This window comes from Lissotriton helveticus, chromosome 7 (assembly GCF_964261635.1).
Source record: "Lissotriton helveticus chromosome 7, aLisHel1.1, whole genome shotgun sequence".
Taxonomy (NCBI): domain Eukaryota; kingdom Metazoa; phylum Chordata; class Amphibia; order Caudata; family Salamandridae; genus Lissotriton; species Lissotriton helveticus.
Window position 1 is genome coordinate 1,282,353,928 of NC_136068.1, and position 17,324 is coordinate 1,282,371,251.

A 17,324-nucleotide genomic window follows, 5' to 3' on the forward strand; every position below is an offset into this window, starting at 1 on the left:
CTCATTGCAACAAGAGTGGGCGCGAGTCTTTCCCAGAGTGCGTTGCGTTGGCTCGCACGTAGTTCTGGCTTAACCCAGAGGGGAGTGGTGTGGCTGGAATGAGAAGAGGCGGGAGACAACGACAGCCACCCCGGGGCTCGCCAGCTGCTAATTTTGGATCCTTGTCATGTGCCCCCTAATGGCCCGAGCCATAACTGCGGAATCTGGCAAGATTGAACGGATAGGCTACCAAACAAAGACAAACAAGAAGACCTCTTGTAAGCCCCTTCCATTTCAGACTGGGGGGGTGTGTTTTTCACTGAGCATGTCACTAGTAGAACAAAACTAAAAAACACGCCCCCAATCCAAAAAAGACGGGGCTTAAAGCGAGAGAATGACGTCACTGAGACCTCTTTTCCAATGGCTGGCCGCCGTTTAGGAGGCCAACCAATGGAAGAGAGGGGCGGGGTTTACCCTTGCTACTCAGTCATTAAATCTTGCCAGCGAGACTTCGCATGTGCGCAGCCTACGCTAGCCGAGACCTAAAAAGGGCCAATATGCAGAAAAAGAGATGATATTGGCTAGATTTAGTGACCCACAAATGGTAGACACATTTAGACAAAAAACCACAAGGGAGTAATTACATGAGTAAGGGAGTGAAGATGGACCATATCATAAATGATACTTGCCAGAAATCAAGGAATGGCACCAATGTCAGATGCAAGAATATCAAGCAGAATGCAAAATTAGTGGTACTTAGGAAATGAGGTAGACATAATGGAAGTGAATATGACGTAATGAGAGGAAATCAATCATGCCGCACCAAAACAGGCACTTGCTACAAATGAATTATATCAGGGTGCATGGTTTGAAAATGATTGCAATTTGCACAATAGAAGAAACATAATTTTGTAATTTTAAATAATGCATTAAGTTGAAATAATGTTTCAATGCAAAATCAAATATTAGCCAATGAACTGTGGAAGGAACGTTATCGGCAGTAAGGTGCTGATGTAAATAAAAAAAGTAAGTCTTGCTTCTCTGTTTATGACCAATGAAACGTAAAAAGATTGACCCAACATGTGCATGTCATGTGACCAAGGCCGATTGCGCGGCCGAAATCCGTAATGGCGTAAGGCGAATAAAGAAAATATCAAGAACTGCATTTGTGTCTGCTCCGTTTAGTTTTGGGATATTGCCGAGAGTGATCGCAGAAGCGACATATAGATATATAATATGTATTCCATGGAAAAAGGTTAAAGATTATGGTTAGGGAAACTTTATTATTTCCATACAAACCAAACTATAAGTACACAAACATTAGAAATACTAAAATTATAGTACACACTGTTGGCAGTACTCTAGCCATGGTACATTAACTATAACTCGTGCCTTCTCCATGCCCTACTTATAGCTATTTATATTACATCACATATAGAATGTTAAATCATAGCGTTATGATGTGTCTAATGAAATCATGTTTAAAACACTGTGCTTGGTAGAGTGGCCAGTTATAGTTAATGTAATGTGGCATATAGTGTATAATAGAATAGCATTGGGGTGGAGTGGCATACCGTAGAGTGACATATAGTGGAATAGCGTACAGTGGAGTGGTGTAAAGTTGAGTGGCCTGGAGTGGAGAAGAGTCCAGTGGCATAAAGTGGATTGACGTAGAGTAGAATAGTGTGGAAAGCATAGAGTGAAATGGCATACAGTAGAGTGGTGCAGTTGGAAATGCTGAGAGTGTAGTGGCTTAGAATGGAATACTGTAGAGTGGAGTGGTGTGGAGTTATATATAGTGTCGAGGCTTAGAGTGGATGCCTTGTCTTACATTGTGGGGTGGGGTAGAGTGTAGTGGCATGTGATAGAGTGGAGGGGTGTGGCGAGTGGACATGTTTGAGATAACAGGGACCCCCTGAAAAAGTAATATACTTCTAGGACAGGGTAAAACACTATGTGGATGTCTTCCTTGACAGTCTAAGTTATTATATATCAATGATTATTTTTATCACTCAAATCGTTATAGAAATACATTGTCAAGCAAGCGAGAACTGTATTAAAAAGATCTGTTTTATTAAAAATGAAGAAGATAAAAACACATTCAATTCAAAACATATAGTTTCCGACAAGTAATATGTGATACATCAGAATCACTGTTTAAAATGAGGTGGTATCGTTATATGGTCCAATCGATAGTAATGTGGCAAGACTGAGATTAATTTGACGCGCGTTTCAGGGCTAGGGCAGCGCCTTCTTCAGGAAATCGGGCCACAGATTCCTAGAGATGATGGAATCATAGTCTATATTAAAATACCTACTTTGAGCTGTACTACCTGGCGGCCCAGCTGCAGGTCTACACACAAGAAATAGTACGAGAATTCAGAGGACCGGAACATACGAGGGGTCGAGGTATGCCTCGCCATGCCCTCTCTTTCATAGCGCTACAGCAGAAACTGGATCTTTGGCAATCTAACGCAAGAGGAAAAAACAATCAGACTGTGCTGGAATCGTTCACAGCGTAGGGCAGGTGTATTACACCCGTATGCCCCCGAAATCCCAATAGGGATGTTGACGGCGCTACCACACGGTGGCGATTGGTCGCAATTGCAGGACTGGGAGGAAGCGGGAGTCCAAATGCTGGGAGACCTATACGAAGACGGAGCGCTGCTGCCCTACCAGACACTCCTAGAAAGATTTGACTTACCAAGGGGGGGGGGGGGGGGGTTCTGCTGCATGCAGCATTAACAAGAGCGATACAAACACACTGGAGAGAAGGCCTCATAGAACCAAGGACAACAATGGCTTGCCAATATACTATGATGGCAGCGGGGACCTTCAAGGCGGTCACGTGTCTCTACTCCAGAATGCTCCATGAAGGACTACCACCTCTAGAGGCATTAAAAGGAAAATGGGAAACAGATATAGGGAAAGACATCCCCGAAACGGCATGGGCGCAGATAGTGCGGAGGGCCTGGAAGAGCATGAGAAATGCGAGATTCCAGTTGGTGCATTTCTATATCCTTCACCGAGCATATCTCACACCTGGGAAGATCAAAAATTACTTTAAAGTAGACGATGCAGCGTGTCCTAGGTGCACGAAAGCCAGGGTAGAATTGGATCATATGTTGTGGACATGCCCAATGCTGGAGCTTTACTGGAAGGAGTTGGGAGATACCTTGAATGCGATAACAGAACGGGGATTGGAATTTAATATGGCCACAGGTGTCCTACATTGGTTTCACAACACGCCCAAGAACAAAATTCCGAGTACATTTATAGATATGGGACTCATACTGGCGAAACGCGAGATTGCAAAAAATTGGAAGGCAACAGTAGGGCCCAATGGCACTAGGTGGAAGAACGAGTTCCTCAAGTGGGCTGGCAGCGAAAGCGCGTTACGATTTCAGACTGCGCGTAGACAACGCAACGAAAAAGCGCTAGAAGCAGCAATGGCATGGGAAGCATTAGTACAGGCATTGCGTGACTATGGAACACAAGAGGAAGGAGTAGAATAGTAAAATGGTGGGGGAATATCGCCGTACATGAAGCACATCACACAGAACAATACTTGATCATTCCTGTGCACACATATTACTAAGGTCAGAACCACTTGCACGTTTCGGTGATGGGGATTTAGGGAGGAGGGAGGGACTATAGGGGATTTAATTAGAAGTATAGAAAAGGGCGTTTTCGGGGCCTAGTTTACAATGGTGCACTGATCGTATTGACTGGTTTGCATTATAGCCCAATATTGTGTATGTAGTTGAGGGGGTTTCCTTGACTGACATTGTGGGATTAAGATAGCGAAGTTAATGTACCAGATTTTGTATTCTATGTGGAACAAAAAACCAATAAACTATGTTTTGAAGAAAAAAAATAGTCTATATTAAAATACCTGTGCATGCTTGACAGTTGGAACATCCGTTACAGCTAACTAACTTAGTTTCATACATTACGAAACCAACCGTACATTTTTTGAGTGATATCTTTAACAGAAAATGGCTTTGTGTAAGGTCTTCACAACAGGCAATAGTATGTCTTGGCAGTATGTTACAGTGCAGCGATATTGTACATCTAAAGTTTCTGAGTACAAATATAGAGCTCCATGAATCATGATGACAGATTACATATGATTACAGTTTAGTTTGAGTTGCAGTCAACAATACATTAAAGTATAATTACATCTGAACTAAGATCAAGATGAGAAGGAGTGGTGAAAAGGAGGGGAGGTAAAAAGAAGAGTGTGTGTAGTTAAGGAAAGGGTGAAACTGACAGACGTAACTGTGATATAGAGTCTGGAGGGGATGAGAAAAGGGGGATACAAAGTAAGTTTTATGGAGAATGATAGCTAAGGAAATCCAAGCATCCCATGCAGGTGAGCTGTTAGATATAAGATGTGAAGGACTAAATAAATGTGAGATATTTAATACCTGTTTCTATGTGGACTGAAGGCTTTACAGACTGTGCGACCGGTCTTTCTTAATAATATGATAATTTTTGCAGTGCTGAAATGGTCAACAGAAAGTATAGAGGGTTATATCAAGCTCCTCTAGATGCTATGGACTTTGTAGACGATACAGAATGCTAGTTCTAACCTTCTATTTTATGGAAATTATGACGTATTGGGATGTTGTCAATTTCCTTGGTGCATTATCCTCATGGATGGAGGTCTGTGTTTCTGTTGTTCTGGCAACGAGGGGATATTCCAGGAAGATGAAGAACTAGATGACTCTGTGGAAAGGTGAGTGAATCGCAATATAAGTGAAGGTATCTTTCCCTATTTAAAGCTAGATAGCAATCTCTTGGGGTGTCATAAGTGAATAACCTTAGATAGAACTAGTTTGAGTGGCTAGTGGAGGCCTATTATTTTGTGTTCTTGCAGACTCGTATCTATATCTACAAGTTTTCACTATTAATATTAGTTGGTTATTTGAGAGTTATTTAATTGTTTGCATCTTCTTGTTATTATATCAAATATGACATTGTCTAGGCAGGAAAGGTACAGGATCTAAATATCTACTAATAAGTATATTTATACAGATAGAATGTTACCTATCTAGTACGCCTCAAGAGTTGGATGACTTTAATAGGTGAGGCTTATTCCAGATGGCCAATCATGTATGTAATGGCCAATGATGATGTTCCTGCAAATCGGTGGCACAAGGGGTATGAAGATACGTGTTCATTTTTTGATTTGTTCTTAATGTTGCATTATCGTACAGTGGCAATTGTTAATGTTCCTACATATTGGAGAGGTATAGTTATCAGTGATGGTGAAGTACTGATATTTAAATATATATTGGTTGTTTGTATTTCATCTATATGCGGCTCGGACAGCTCTAAAAGTGGGGAGCCCAGCTGTAGTGAGGAGCGTACCACAGCAGGGCTGCTTAAAGGTCTGATCGTTTAAAAGTCGTGTAGCTGTCAGTGTAAGGACATAGATAGTGCGAAGCGCAATAGCGCGGCTGATTTAATGACCCGGTGCTGTCAGTTATCGAGTGAATGAGAGTTGCAAGGCGGCAAATCAGGGAGATTAATTGGCGCTTGTCAAATGCTTACTCACGGTAGTTTAAGAAAAAGACGGATGCTGCATGGGGCCAATTACGAGGTCTGGTATTTAAAGGGGATATTGTTGATACTGTACAGACATGGGTAAAGCGGGCGCAATGACGCGCCTGATTTAATAGGTCCATGATACCTACTGTCGAATTGGGGGGGGTGGGGGGGCGAATCACGGGGACGCTGTGGCACTTGTCATCAGCTAACGTTCAAAGGTGAAAAGGAGAACAAATGCTACGTGGGGCCAAGGAGTGCATGTGGTAACTAGCATAACATTGAGCCTCCGGGGGCTGAAGTTAAATGAAAGATACTAGGAAGAATCGACAGTGGCGAGTCGCATTGGGGCGGGCGTTCTTACCTAAGATGGATTCGTGAAGGTCCTATTCTTCCGTATTGCACAGCGGTTTCTGATCACCGAGTGCAGTCGAGGTTCACTGTTTTTATGCGTCTAGATATCGCGAGTGGACACCTGTGTCATTAAGAGAGTACTAGTAAAAGCCTTTGTCATTAGCAAACAATTGTAAACTTACACAAAAGTATAAGTTTACCATTGTGAATGAGGCCCACAAGGCACCAACACTTAGTGATATATTGGGCTGCAGTTTTTTCACAGTAATTTTGCGGTATACCGCGGTACATGCCAACACAAACCAGTATATGATTGGCAAATGGCTTCCCTTACAAAAGTAAAAGGCAGCCATATTCGTTAGACCACACTTTGGCTGTGTTCTGGCTTTTAAGTGTAAATATAGTGTCCTACTGTTTCATAAGTACATAGTAAGGGATGACTCAATGTATGTAAGTGTGAAAAGGTAAGTAAAAGTTGTTTTATTGATTTATATATTTTGGAAAAAGTTCGCGGAATGCCGTGGTAGTACCATATTGTTTACACCGCACTTAGAATGCATTCTGGCTTTTAATGGTAAATATATTACAGTAAATTATTGTATTTATTTTTACCGTTTATGTATAAAAAATGTAAATACACTATACTACACTATATCTCTGTTTTGGGTTTGAAAGGGAAATATAGTGTAGTACAATTGTATTTAAAATTTTGTACATATGTAATTTTTAGTTTAATTTTACTACACTATATTTCCTCTTAAAACCCAGAGCACAGACTAAGTGTAAAATAAAAAAAATTAACTTTGCATCACCCGTGAATCCTATCTATAACTAAAGTGGCATATTTTTCGTGCGTGTCCATCCGTGCGCTTGATAACTATCACAGAGGATTATGGTAGTATGAAAGTAAGTTTAGGGCTGAAGGTCAGTTAGTGCCTGAGCTTTCCCATAAACTAACTTCCAGATAGGTCTGATTCCTCAAAGTGATTTGTGGGGACTTTGTATCTGAGTGAACAGACCACACCATTTGGTGTAGCTAACTGTTGCCCAACATATCCCAAAATAACATTTAACAGCCAGTCTTAATGTGAAGATCTGCCATTGACCGTGGGCAGGTAAAACCTGCGTTGGTATATCCTGGTCCACTTAAGTTCACCTGTCTGTGGCTCTGCGCTAAGCTAAAACAATTTGGCCCATTGATTCATGAATTCACCATTGGAATTACCTGGGATTTCTTAAACTTGTTAAAAGTATGCAACAGCAGCAGGTTACACAAGTCTAGTTTGACATCAAAGCCTGGCATCTAAGCTGCAGGAGAAACTCAGAATGTCCTGGTGCTAGAATTCTGATGCACAGTGTGCTACCGTAAATCACAATTTGATCTTGTGGTGACCAGGAGCCATAAAGATTAATGTAGGTTGTTCTGCATGGCACAGTAACTGGCCAGTGTGAAAACATACAGTTAGCAAACCCATCTCCATTGCCAGCTTCTTAAGTCAGCCAGCGCTGAGGCAATCAGTCGTGGCCCAAGTCAGGAAACGCCCTTCTCAACAGCAAAAAGTCTGTGAATCCTGTCGGCTGCCAAAATGAGGGCCTTTATCTGAGATAGTTATCATCATCTTAGAATAGCTGCTCTCGAAAGTCAAATGAAAACTGATTCCTGCTGGCTTGGACCACAAGTTCTAGCATGAATGTGTAGGCTTTCTGCAAAATTATTTTTATTTTTCTCACATTGTAACTGTTTTCCTTCCAGCTTCAGATTGAGCAGTTGTCTGGCCGAAACCCCGTTGCCAAATATCATGGAATCCTGCAAGCGACCAGTGTGATCCTGAAAGAGGAAGGTCTACCTGGATTTTGGAAAGGACACATCCCTGCTCAGCTTCTCTGGGTCAGCTTTGGAGCCGTCCAGGTGCGTCATGGCTACCTAAAGATGACTCCTAATTCCTACTAGCTCTTTGTCATTCTTAATCTGTGGTTACCGTGTCACCTCGTGGCTAGACCATAAACTGTCTCCAAAAGCTGCAATGATTTTGTTTAGTTACAGGGTTACCAATACTCCTTGTTCAAGAACAGTGAACTAGTGGGATCTGTACCTGTATGAAATGTTTTTTGAAAACTGACTCTGCTGGATATAAGTATGAAGAGAGGTTTTAAGATAGTGAAATATGACACTGTCATACCCGCAATGAAGGTCAGCTATGGACTGGGAGAAAGTGTTCTTTACTATAGAAAGAAAAACGGTGGAACTAACATGTCCTACTGATTATGCTAGCAGGAACACTGCTGTAGATATGAAACTATAGAGAAAAACTTTAGACTCCTAAATCTCTGAGTAGCTTACTGACAAAAAGGGACTCGAGATCGATTAAATGACAGTGGAATTTAAAGCCACCCTTCCGAAGGTTAAATTTAAGTTTCACACAAAAAGAGCTGTATGCACTACAGCCAGAATGAGCTGACTGTTGAAAAAAGAATAGTAAGCAGGCACCTGCTGAGTCTGATATTAAAGGTATCAGAAACTGAATGTAATGCCCCTCTACAAGTCTATTTATGAGGGGAAAAGATTCTTCCAGTCAACAAGAGTCCGAACAGAAATGTTTCTTTTCTTATAGTTCTTATGCTTGTATCATGAAAATAGGCATCAAGGCAGGGTAATTCACATTGTTCGATATACCGGAGCACATTTGCAGACCTTACAGCTTTCATTCGAACCAATCTAGAATGTGAAAAAATGGCACCATGTTCTTTATTTATTTTGTAAGTTTCAGCAGCTCTACTGTACAGGAATTAAGTAGCTATGGGAACATTCATCCAGTATTCATTCCATCAGGCTAAAACAGCATTCTGTCCAATTTCTCTGAGCTTGAGGCTTACAAAGAGATGTGTTAATAGTTGTTAAAAAAAAGAAGTCGGACAATCTCAATGGCAAAATTGTGCACTTGATGATGAATCTAAAGTAGTGATATTAGCACAAGCAGCAGCAACTTTACACTGAGGTATTCTATAACACAAGCAACCACCCTTTTGTGAAACATACATATAAGAATGGCAAGAAAAATCCATTACGTTTAGGCCTCTGACTTCTTGACACCTCTTATAATGTATGGCACAAGAATACGAAGTGCAGAATCTTATGGGTCACGGCCAAGTCTTACTATAGCAACAAACCATTTTCCATACCTATAATGAACTATGTTAGTCATTTAAATGTATTAGACACACTTATCCCCATGAGACACCTCTTTATTTTTAGACAGTTACATCCACTCCAAAACACAATCTAGGGATTTCCCATTTTGTTTCCGCTAATCAATGTAATGCGACTGTCTTAAGTTCCTTTGCTGAACCTGGGAACTCATCTGTGGCTCATTTTCATGATATTGGTGCTATAACCCAGCCAAACCAAAAATTACTTACACTCTGTGGCGTCAATAATATTGATCAAAACCAACAGTGTAACAAGTGCAGAGAGATCATACCACAGAACTGGAATGCCTCTCTTCCAGCAACTTCCAAGGAGACCAGTCGTACAAGTCAAATGATCCAGGTTAATGTACAGGTAGGTATAGTATAAGTGCCTGCAGTTGCTGTTACCAAGCTGAGAGTCTCTTCTCTAAAACTCCTTTATCTTAAATAAGCTTCAAAAGAATTGGCAGTCGAAAAATGTGTTGATGAGCATTCCTGGTGTAGGCATACTTCGGAGTTACTTGAAAAGAAAGACCATGATGACATGACAAACATTCATGCAAGGTGGCCTGCTTTCCGCTCTGATCGGAATGAAGGGAATTCACCCAGGTCATCCACAAAAAACTCTTCTCCACTTATAGCAAGAGAATTCCAGGTCGCTTGCTATGGAATGTCATTCCATGGATGTTATTAGAAATTAAATATCTATTGTGAATTCAGGACAAGTCCTTGGGATTATATGTGGTAAAACACTCTACACTTGTACTAATATGGGTAATGTACGAACTAGATGTAGCAAGAAATGTGGATGAGTTTGTGAGGCTAACCACAGCGGCTTAAAACAAACCATGCATTCACCATGATAATAATCCTAGCAACATACAAAGGTATATGGATAAAGTCTATAACCTGGCAGCTGCCATAAATGAAGTGGGTAATTGACTTTCAGATAGAGGTAAAGATCGAATCATTGTAAATATTGCTGAGATTACGGACGAGCCTTTTGTTGATTCCATGAAGTCAGTAAAAAGAGTTGGGGAAACATTTGCGCAACTTCTTGCTTGGGTGAAAGACTCTTAAAATTTGACAAACCCACAGACCTGGCTATCTAGAGAAAAGGTTTTGTTGAAACATAAATCACGAACATCAAGATCTGGTCATTCCTCAATAGCAGTAAAATCTCTTAAATAGGACATAACTGTTAAAATAGTTTTTCACTGTCTTAATTTTCTACTGTCTTTGTTAGATAATGGTTCATTGAATTTTAAAGCATAGTCTGCCCTACTTAATTGTCTTCAGAACTTGTTTTTTGTAGAAGACTTACATGGTAATATACATCATGATTCTGGTGTCGATATAAAGGTACTCATTGGACCTGCCATTGTCTGTGTGATTACCTCAGACAACACCAATACCTTTCTGGACTGTTTAGTAGCTGCAGTCTGCACCAAACAGATTTCTTCTTTGATGTCTAGAAAGCAGATTGCCGACCACCCTCAGTTCAGTCTCAAAGTGGTAAAGAATCTTTTAGACGATTTACGCCAGCGAAAATACTGCCCAAAAAATTGCATTAATTCCTATGAGATTATCAAAATGTACAAGAAGTTTTTGACCCACTGGCAATTTAGATATTAGCAGCAACATATGATAAAGTTGTAGTTACACCAAAGAGAAGAATAAGATGTTCATAATCTGATACTGCAACCCCAACAATGTGACTGGAACCCTGCACCCATTAGGAAGCTGAAAAAATTGTTTATTCATGCTGCGGATGGCATTGCTGAAGATAGTAAGAGCATTCTCATACACAATCTAGATACTTATGTTTGTATAGACATTACTTTTTGCAGAGAGTCTAATCCGAGCAACCTCGGGTTGCATCCCATGCAGAAAAGTATTTTCCTAATCTAGCGGTATGAATGAGGATTTAGGAATTAACTGATGCTTAGCCCTCTCTACACTCCCTAACACTACAATTTTCAGAAGGAGGCAAAATAATTTGTAGGGCAGTTTGAACAGAGAAACAGAGATTTGGATGATAGTCTCCCAACTTTGAATGTCCTCCAATCACATGTTGTCGGAGTAGCCAACCAGTCATGACATATTTGACTTGGCCTTCAGACCTAGACAGCCTTAGCTATGGCAACCATGATGGATCATTTAGCCACCTGCAGGGTCACAAGAGTTAATTAGGCACAAGTGTAAAAGTGTAAATGTGGATGTACTTTGCTATGCAAAGCCTCCTTTGCAGTGATCTATGTTTATGAGGTGGCTATAAGCGCGACGATTTTTAATTTTATGAATATAATGTTTGGAGAAAAACCGTATGTTGCAGAGTTTTAAAACCTTTAATTCTAACCAATTTCATCACTTTACACAAAAATAAAGCTTACCAGAGACAGAAAGTAGCTAGCATTGGCATAGCCAATAGGTCTTGATTTTAGTATCTGATAAGTATTTACTTATGCAGCACAATATCCTTGGTGCAACGACATTAACTGTTGCATGGTTAAACATTAAAAGGCCCCAAAGGCGAGACCTATTGGCTATGCCAACGCTTGTTTTTAATTAAAAGGACAAGCAGTGCTATCAGGCTCTGTCTGCCACTTAGAGGTAGAGAGAGAGAGGTGGGTAGAGAGAGGTGGTAAGAGAGAGGTGGAGAGAGGTAGAAAGAGAAGTAGAGGTAGAGAGAGGAGAGGTAAGCTACACATGTTCAAACTTCACATGGGGGTACATTATATCTCGAATGTCTGTGACGCATTTTGTGTCATATTTTGTAGATTTTTTTCCAGTTAAATGGTTCATTTTTTGATGCACTGAGTTAGGCTGAAAGCGGTTTCGACTACATAATATGTGGGCGTGTACCTTCATGAACACAGACAGCCAACATTACATGTTATTCACGTTTCTAACAATATCAATGGCGATTTCACTGTCTCTGTCCGTAAGGATCGCACTTTTGAAGTTGCTAAAAATTGTGAGTAAGATCTTCTGGGAATTTATTCTGATTATATAGTGGTAAACAATGAAAATGTACAATAAATCGTTCTGAGCAGCCCCATTGTAAAAGGCCTTGGCCGTCTCCGGTCTAAAAAGCTCGTAATAGGTGTTTAATGGAGCTGTATCGAATGCACTCTTGGAGGCAGGGGGACTTGAGCGCCTGAGTGATTTTAAAATAAACATGTACGGTGCCTGTTATGCACGAGGTACCTTACAGCGTTTCTTGAGCTGGGACCGGTGTCCATTGCGAACTTCTTCTACGATGTCAAGAGTGGCGCAGGAACGTTGTGGTTCTGTCTTAAATACAGCTTGGAAGAACAGTTTTGCTTTCTGGCCCAGGGTTGTGTATAATGAAGGCTGAGTTTCTAGTTTCAAACTCGCGGTCCGCTCCCTGGTTTTGTAGTATTAACCGTTCATGGAGTTTGAAACAAGACTACCATCTCTAACGAGCAATCTGACCTGCGTGCGCTGTCTGTCCCTTAGAAGACATGCATAAAAGAGGGCGTCGTCGACAGCTGGGTGAATATTTGCCGGGGGTGGGAGTGGTCAGACCCATTCCCCCAGGTCCCATGCTTATTGCAGCCCTTTGATTGTGGAACAAACGGAGCTTTGTTGAAAAAACACAGAGCGAGACACGGTGAATAGACACGGCAGGCCACCACGTTTCCTATGACAGATTGTAATGTAGGTAAAAGGTGAACGGTATTTAACTATTTTATTTACAGATGGATAGTCCACTAAAGATTCGAGGTAACCTGATGCTTTTCTTTTACAGCTATACCAAAGTGATTTATTAAAATGTTCATATCAATCAATCATTCATTCGCATTTGTAAATCGTGTGTGCGGCTGTCTCCACAGAGGCCTCACGGTGCTCAAAGGCATAGAGAGCAAAGTAATTTCAAGTTTCGAGACAAAATGTTAGCCCCTGAGGCAAGAGCACATAGGATGAAACAGATTGGTATTGTGTGAGGAGGGGTGGGGGGGGAGTGCACGCGCGTGTGCGCTAAGCAGCAGCAGCTGTTTGCTCTTTTTCAAAGCACAACCTCGTACTTGTGGCGCACCCTTGCGCACTCCCGCAAGATGTATGCCGCCACAAGCACGAGTATGTGCTTGGAAAAAGAGCTGTACAACTGCTGAAGGTCTCCTATGCAGCGCATGCGCGCTGCATAGGGGAGACCTAAAAAAGGTCAAGATATTAACCCTGTAGTTAACATGGTGTCCATTTTGTGAAATGAACAATAAGATATGTTTGAAAATTGAGCTTATGTCATTTCAGTTTGTAACACAGTAAGGTATTGGGCATATTGTGTTAAATGTCTGTTTTTCAATTTCATTAAGAATTTACGCGCTACATCGGAATTCTGTAAAATTGTGTTCTTCCTTTTTTCACTGAGAATCGACTACTGAATAAATTAAAATAGAAGTGATATCTGTCCAGGTGAGGTATGAGTGGATAAACTAAATTTGGGAGCCATTTTCCAGATCAGCGGGTCTTGGTGCTTTGGTCTAGTACCTACAATGTTTCAAATTGCAATTTGGGCATTCATAACACTTCTGCCAAGTTTGATGCGTTTTTATCTTGAAAAAAGCACAGTTAAGTCTAAAATGAAGACAAATGATCCAGAATAAGACCTTGGTGCACTGTTATCAAGTGTATGCCCAAGTCATGTGAAGCACACCACTTTCCCTGTTCACACAGCGTTCTCTCGAACTATGTTTTTTAATACTTAGTGCCGCATATTTATGGTTGCTTTTCTCATTCTTTGGTTTGACCTCCCTCTCTCAAGCTTTTATCATCAACTATTAGTAGCCACCAACCTGCAGAACCTTTCCTGAAAAATGGTCATCCGGTGTTAAATAGGAATTTGTGGAAGTGTTGAGTTCTACAGGATCTACTACTTCCATGTAATGTATGCTTGTGCTGCCATCCGTATAAGATTTTTAAGTGGGATGATGGTTTCACCCACAGAAAATATCTGTAATAATTGTTGATGAAACCAAATGGTACTGGGAACACTTGTATACATGAATAATCATCCGGCCTGAGTCCTGGGGGATTATTGAGAAGCCCTATTTTGGTAAATATAGCCATCTGTATGAGAGCCCTTTGGAACGCCTCGTTTGTATGTAGAATAAGGTTGCAGCTATATTTCTAATGAAACACTATTTAATCAATTGGAACGCTAGTCATGAGATGAGAGTTGGATTTTTGTGGTCCCGAGTGCCGCTCCTTCTATTGAGTTAGTAAGGCACCCTATCCAGAGACCCGTTGATAGGTCACCCTCACTGGTTCTGTACAAGTGGTGCGAGTAAGCATAGGAAAGGTAAAGTCAAGAAACTTGTACGGACATCTTTCTGCCAGTACCAGATACTCTGTTTCAAAAAGATTTGGTTGTAAGGGGTGCCACAAGGTCAGGACCAGATGGCCCTTTGGGGATGACACACGTTTGTACTCAATAAGCTCTCTAGAACAGTCCAATCAAGCGGATCTACCATTCTGGGCGCAGGAATGCCAAACTGCATTTGTACTGGAAGTCTGAGCATATTGTACTATAAATACTTTATTTCGGCCATATGCCATAAAAGTTAACAATAAAAAAAAATTAAAATACATTGCCCACATAAATTCATAGTGCATTGCACTTAATAATCTCAACACATAAAGATATTACATACAGTACTTCCCTATTTGCCTGATTCCACAAGAAAGCAAAACACTAAACACAAACTGTAGACAAAAACCTGAAGTGGTCCGCTATGCCTAATGGTGAGGTTTGTACATAATCTTAGGCCTGTAAATTGATGGAAACCTATGGTTTGCTAACAAATTCGCCAATTTTGTTTTAGTGCATACCCTAGTAGCAGGACCTAGAACCATACAATTATAAAAGTGTATAATACACATACCAGCTGATCTGGAATTATTTCATAGCTGTTTAAATAATGATTTACAAATTAAATGCATACATCTTACAATCGTTATAAAAAAATTAAAAACCTAAAGGGCATATCCGATGATTGGAAATGCTTGGGCAAATTAAAAAAAAGCATGGCAAATAGAAATAAAAGGTACAATAAAACATTTAACTCTAGGAGGATTGCTAGATGGTTTGCCAAGTTTCACTTATCTTATTCCACAAGCATAAAGGAGGTATCTTGATGTAGCAAAATCAAGTTGGTCCGAGGTATCACACCTCATGAGCCTAGCAGAAATGATTTATGCCTAGCAACCTACAAATGGGGGCTATCCACCTTTTTTGTGGAGTCACACAGCCTGGGCAGAAAAGCAGGAAATGTTCCTCTCACTCAAAGATCAATGGGCAAAAGGGGCAGTCAGCAGTAGATTCCGAAGGCCTCTCCCATTTTGCTGCAAAGGGTTTTAAAGGGAGATTGCAAGATCTAAACCTTATATATAGGTTTCTAGCAATAGCTAGAACTGATCTTGTCTAAATAGCGCTCAAAACTGGGTGTACACTTATGCTGGAAAAATGTTGCTTCCAGACACTCCTTCCTTGGGTCATTCCACAGATTAACTAGCGTATGCTCCCATGGGTCTAAGCGTGTTATTTCTGGTTTATTTAACCTTGCTGCAGCATGTTGCTCTGAATAGTTGAGCAAGTCTCCTTCATTTGGTTTGGATCATTTGACCAAGCCTACATAACGCCACAGGGTTCAACAGAGAAGTGGAACCAAGCTCTTTCCTTCAGCACTCTCCTTTGTTATCCCAACCTGGCCAATCTGTTTCAGCTCCTGATTGTGCTGTAGTTGCGCCCTTCTCACTGTAAGTGCAGACACTTTACTGAGATAGAGGTGTCTACCGAGATACAGGGGCGTAACAAAGGCCCCCGCATCTCCGCGGTGCGGGGGTGGGCCCCGACCTGCAAGGGGCCCCCTCAGCACAGTACTGAGGCCTGAGAGCTCCGGATTAACTCCAGAGTGGGGGCCCCACCGTATAAATTGCAGGGGGCCCCCTCAACGTTTGTTACGCCACTGCCGAGATAACAATAAACTTTTTGGCGCAGAAACTTGATTGACCTGCCGCCTTCAGTGTTTGGACATGCTCTGTGTTTCACCTCGCCTCTCATTTAATCATAAGCATAGGAAGAAGCATTGGACTGTTACTCCTATGGTTAAAGCGAGGACTCAACACTTTAGGTTTCTTCGTTCTCTCATGCAATGTGGACTCTATAGAGGACAATCCAGATCAGTTTGAAGAAACATACCAGGAGATCCAGGGTCTGATGTTGCATCCCTTTTCCACCTACATACATATTGTTTTCCATCCTTAGCTCAGACTTATTTTTCAAAACTGATTGCAAAGCTGAAGGCCAGGGAGAAACCTTCTGTCTGTTCCCTCAGATTCTGTTTGCTACTCTGCAGCTTGTGCCCCTGAAGATCATTCTTAGTAGCTGACTTTCTGTCACTGCTGGTTCCCACTCCAGCTGCCAGTTGCTAACCAGGACTTTATAGTAAATGTCTTTAAGAGTGGACAAGGCTTCAATAGATCTGTCCTTCAAACCACATCTCTGCAGGAGGCATTCATGAAATAAGCATTGACCTAGTCATTGATCTTGATGGTGGCACAGGAAACTACAAGCACCGCATCAGGTGCTAGCACTCCGTATTGGCAATGGACAGAATGGTTGCCTCGACTTCCCACCAAATACAAATTTTGGCTATTGTTCTCTAGACCACAAGTAGACGCAGTCTATTTGGTGGAAACCATGCTGGAAACCGGCAATCATATATTCCTTGGACATTGTGTATTGGGCTCCCCAAGAGCTCCACCTTAGTCTATTATGTAAAAATATCTTGAAACCTATGGGAATACTTACCAGTCTTGCAGCCTTTCTCTTAGGAAGGCAGACCCTCGCTAGTTAAAATCTACGTGTAACATAGATTTGAGTAAGTCTTTCTGCTTAACCTAGACAGTGGCTATTTTAGATGAAACTGCAGATGTCTTGAGACCTCATCAACACCAACAGCAAAACCATGATTTCTGGTCTGTTCATTTTCTTACAGTTCTGATGCAAGTTGTTGATAATAAGCCAGAGACTAAGAAGAAAGTCCTCAACAACCTGTATGATAGCTGAACCTGTTCGATCCCTACACAGACGAGGGACTCTAGCAGCACAAACACACTTAGTCATGACCAGAATGGGAAAACCATTAAAGTGGTACTATCCCAACCACAATTCTCCTTCTAGTTGGAGTAGACATTTCAGTCTTTTATGTTCAGAGCACACTTTT

The 17,324-nt window shown here is 41.2% G+C and overlaps 1 protein-coding gene across 7 annotated transcripts in view; it reads left to right on the plus strand.

Annotated features, from left to right (window-relative positions):
- Window positions 1-17,324, plus strand: part of SLC25A19 (solute carrier family 25 member 19) — a 259,092-nt gene that overhangs the window by 140,712 nt on the left and 101,056 nt on the right. For all 7 annotated transcript variants that reach the window (XM_078654515.1, XM_078654519.1, XM_078654513.1 and 4 more), the window contains one exon: window positions 7,640-7,795. In XM_078654515.1, coding sequence (XP_078510641.1) covers window positions 7,640-7,795 — 156 coding nt within the window. The remainder of the gene's footprint in view (window positions 1-7,639; window positions 7,796-17,324) is intronic.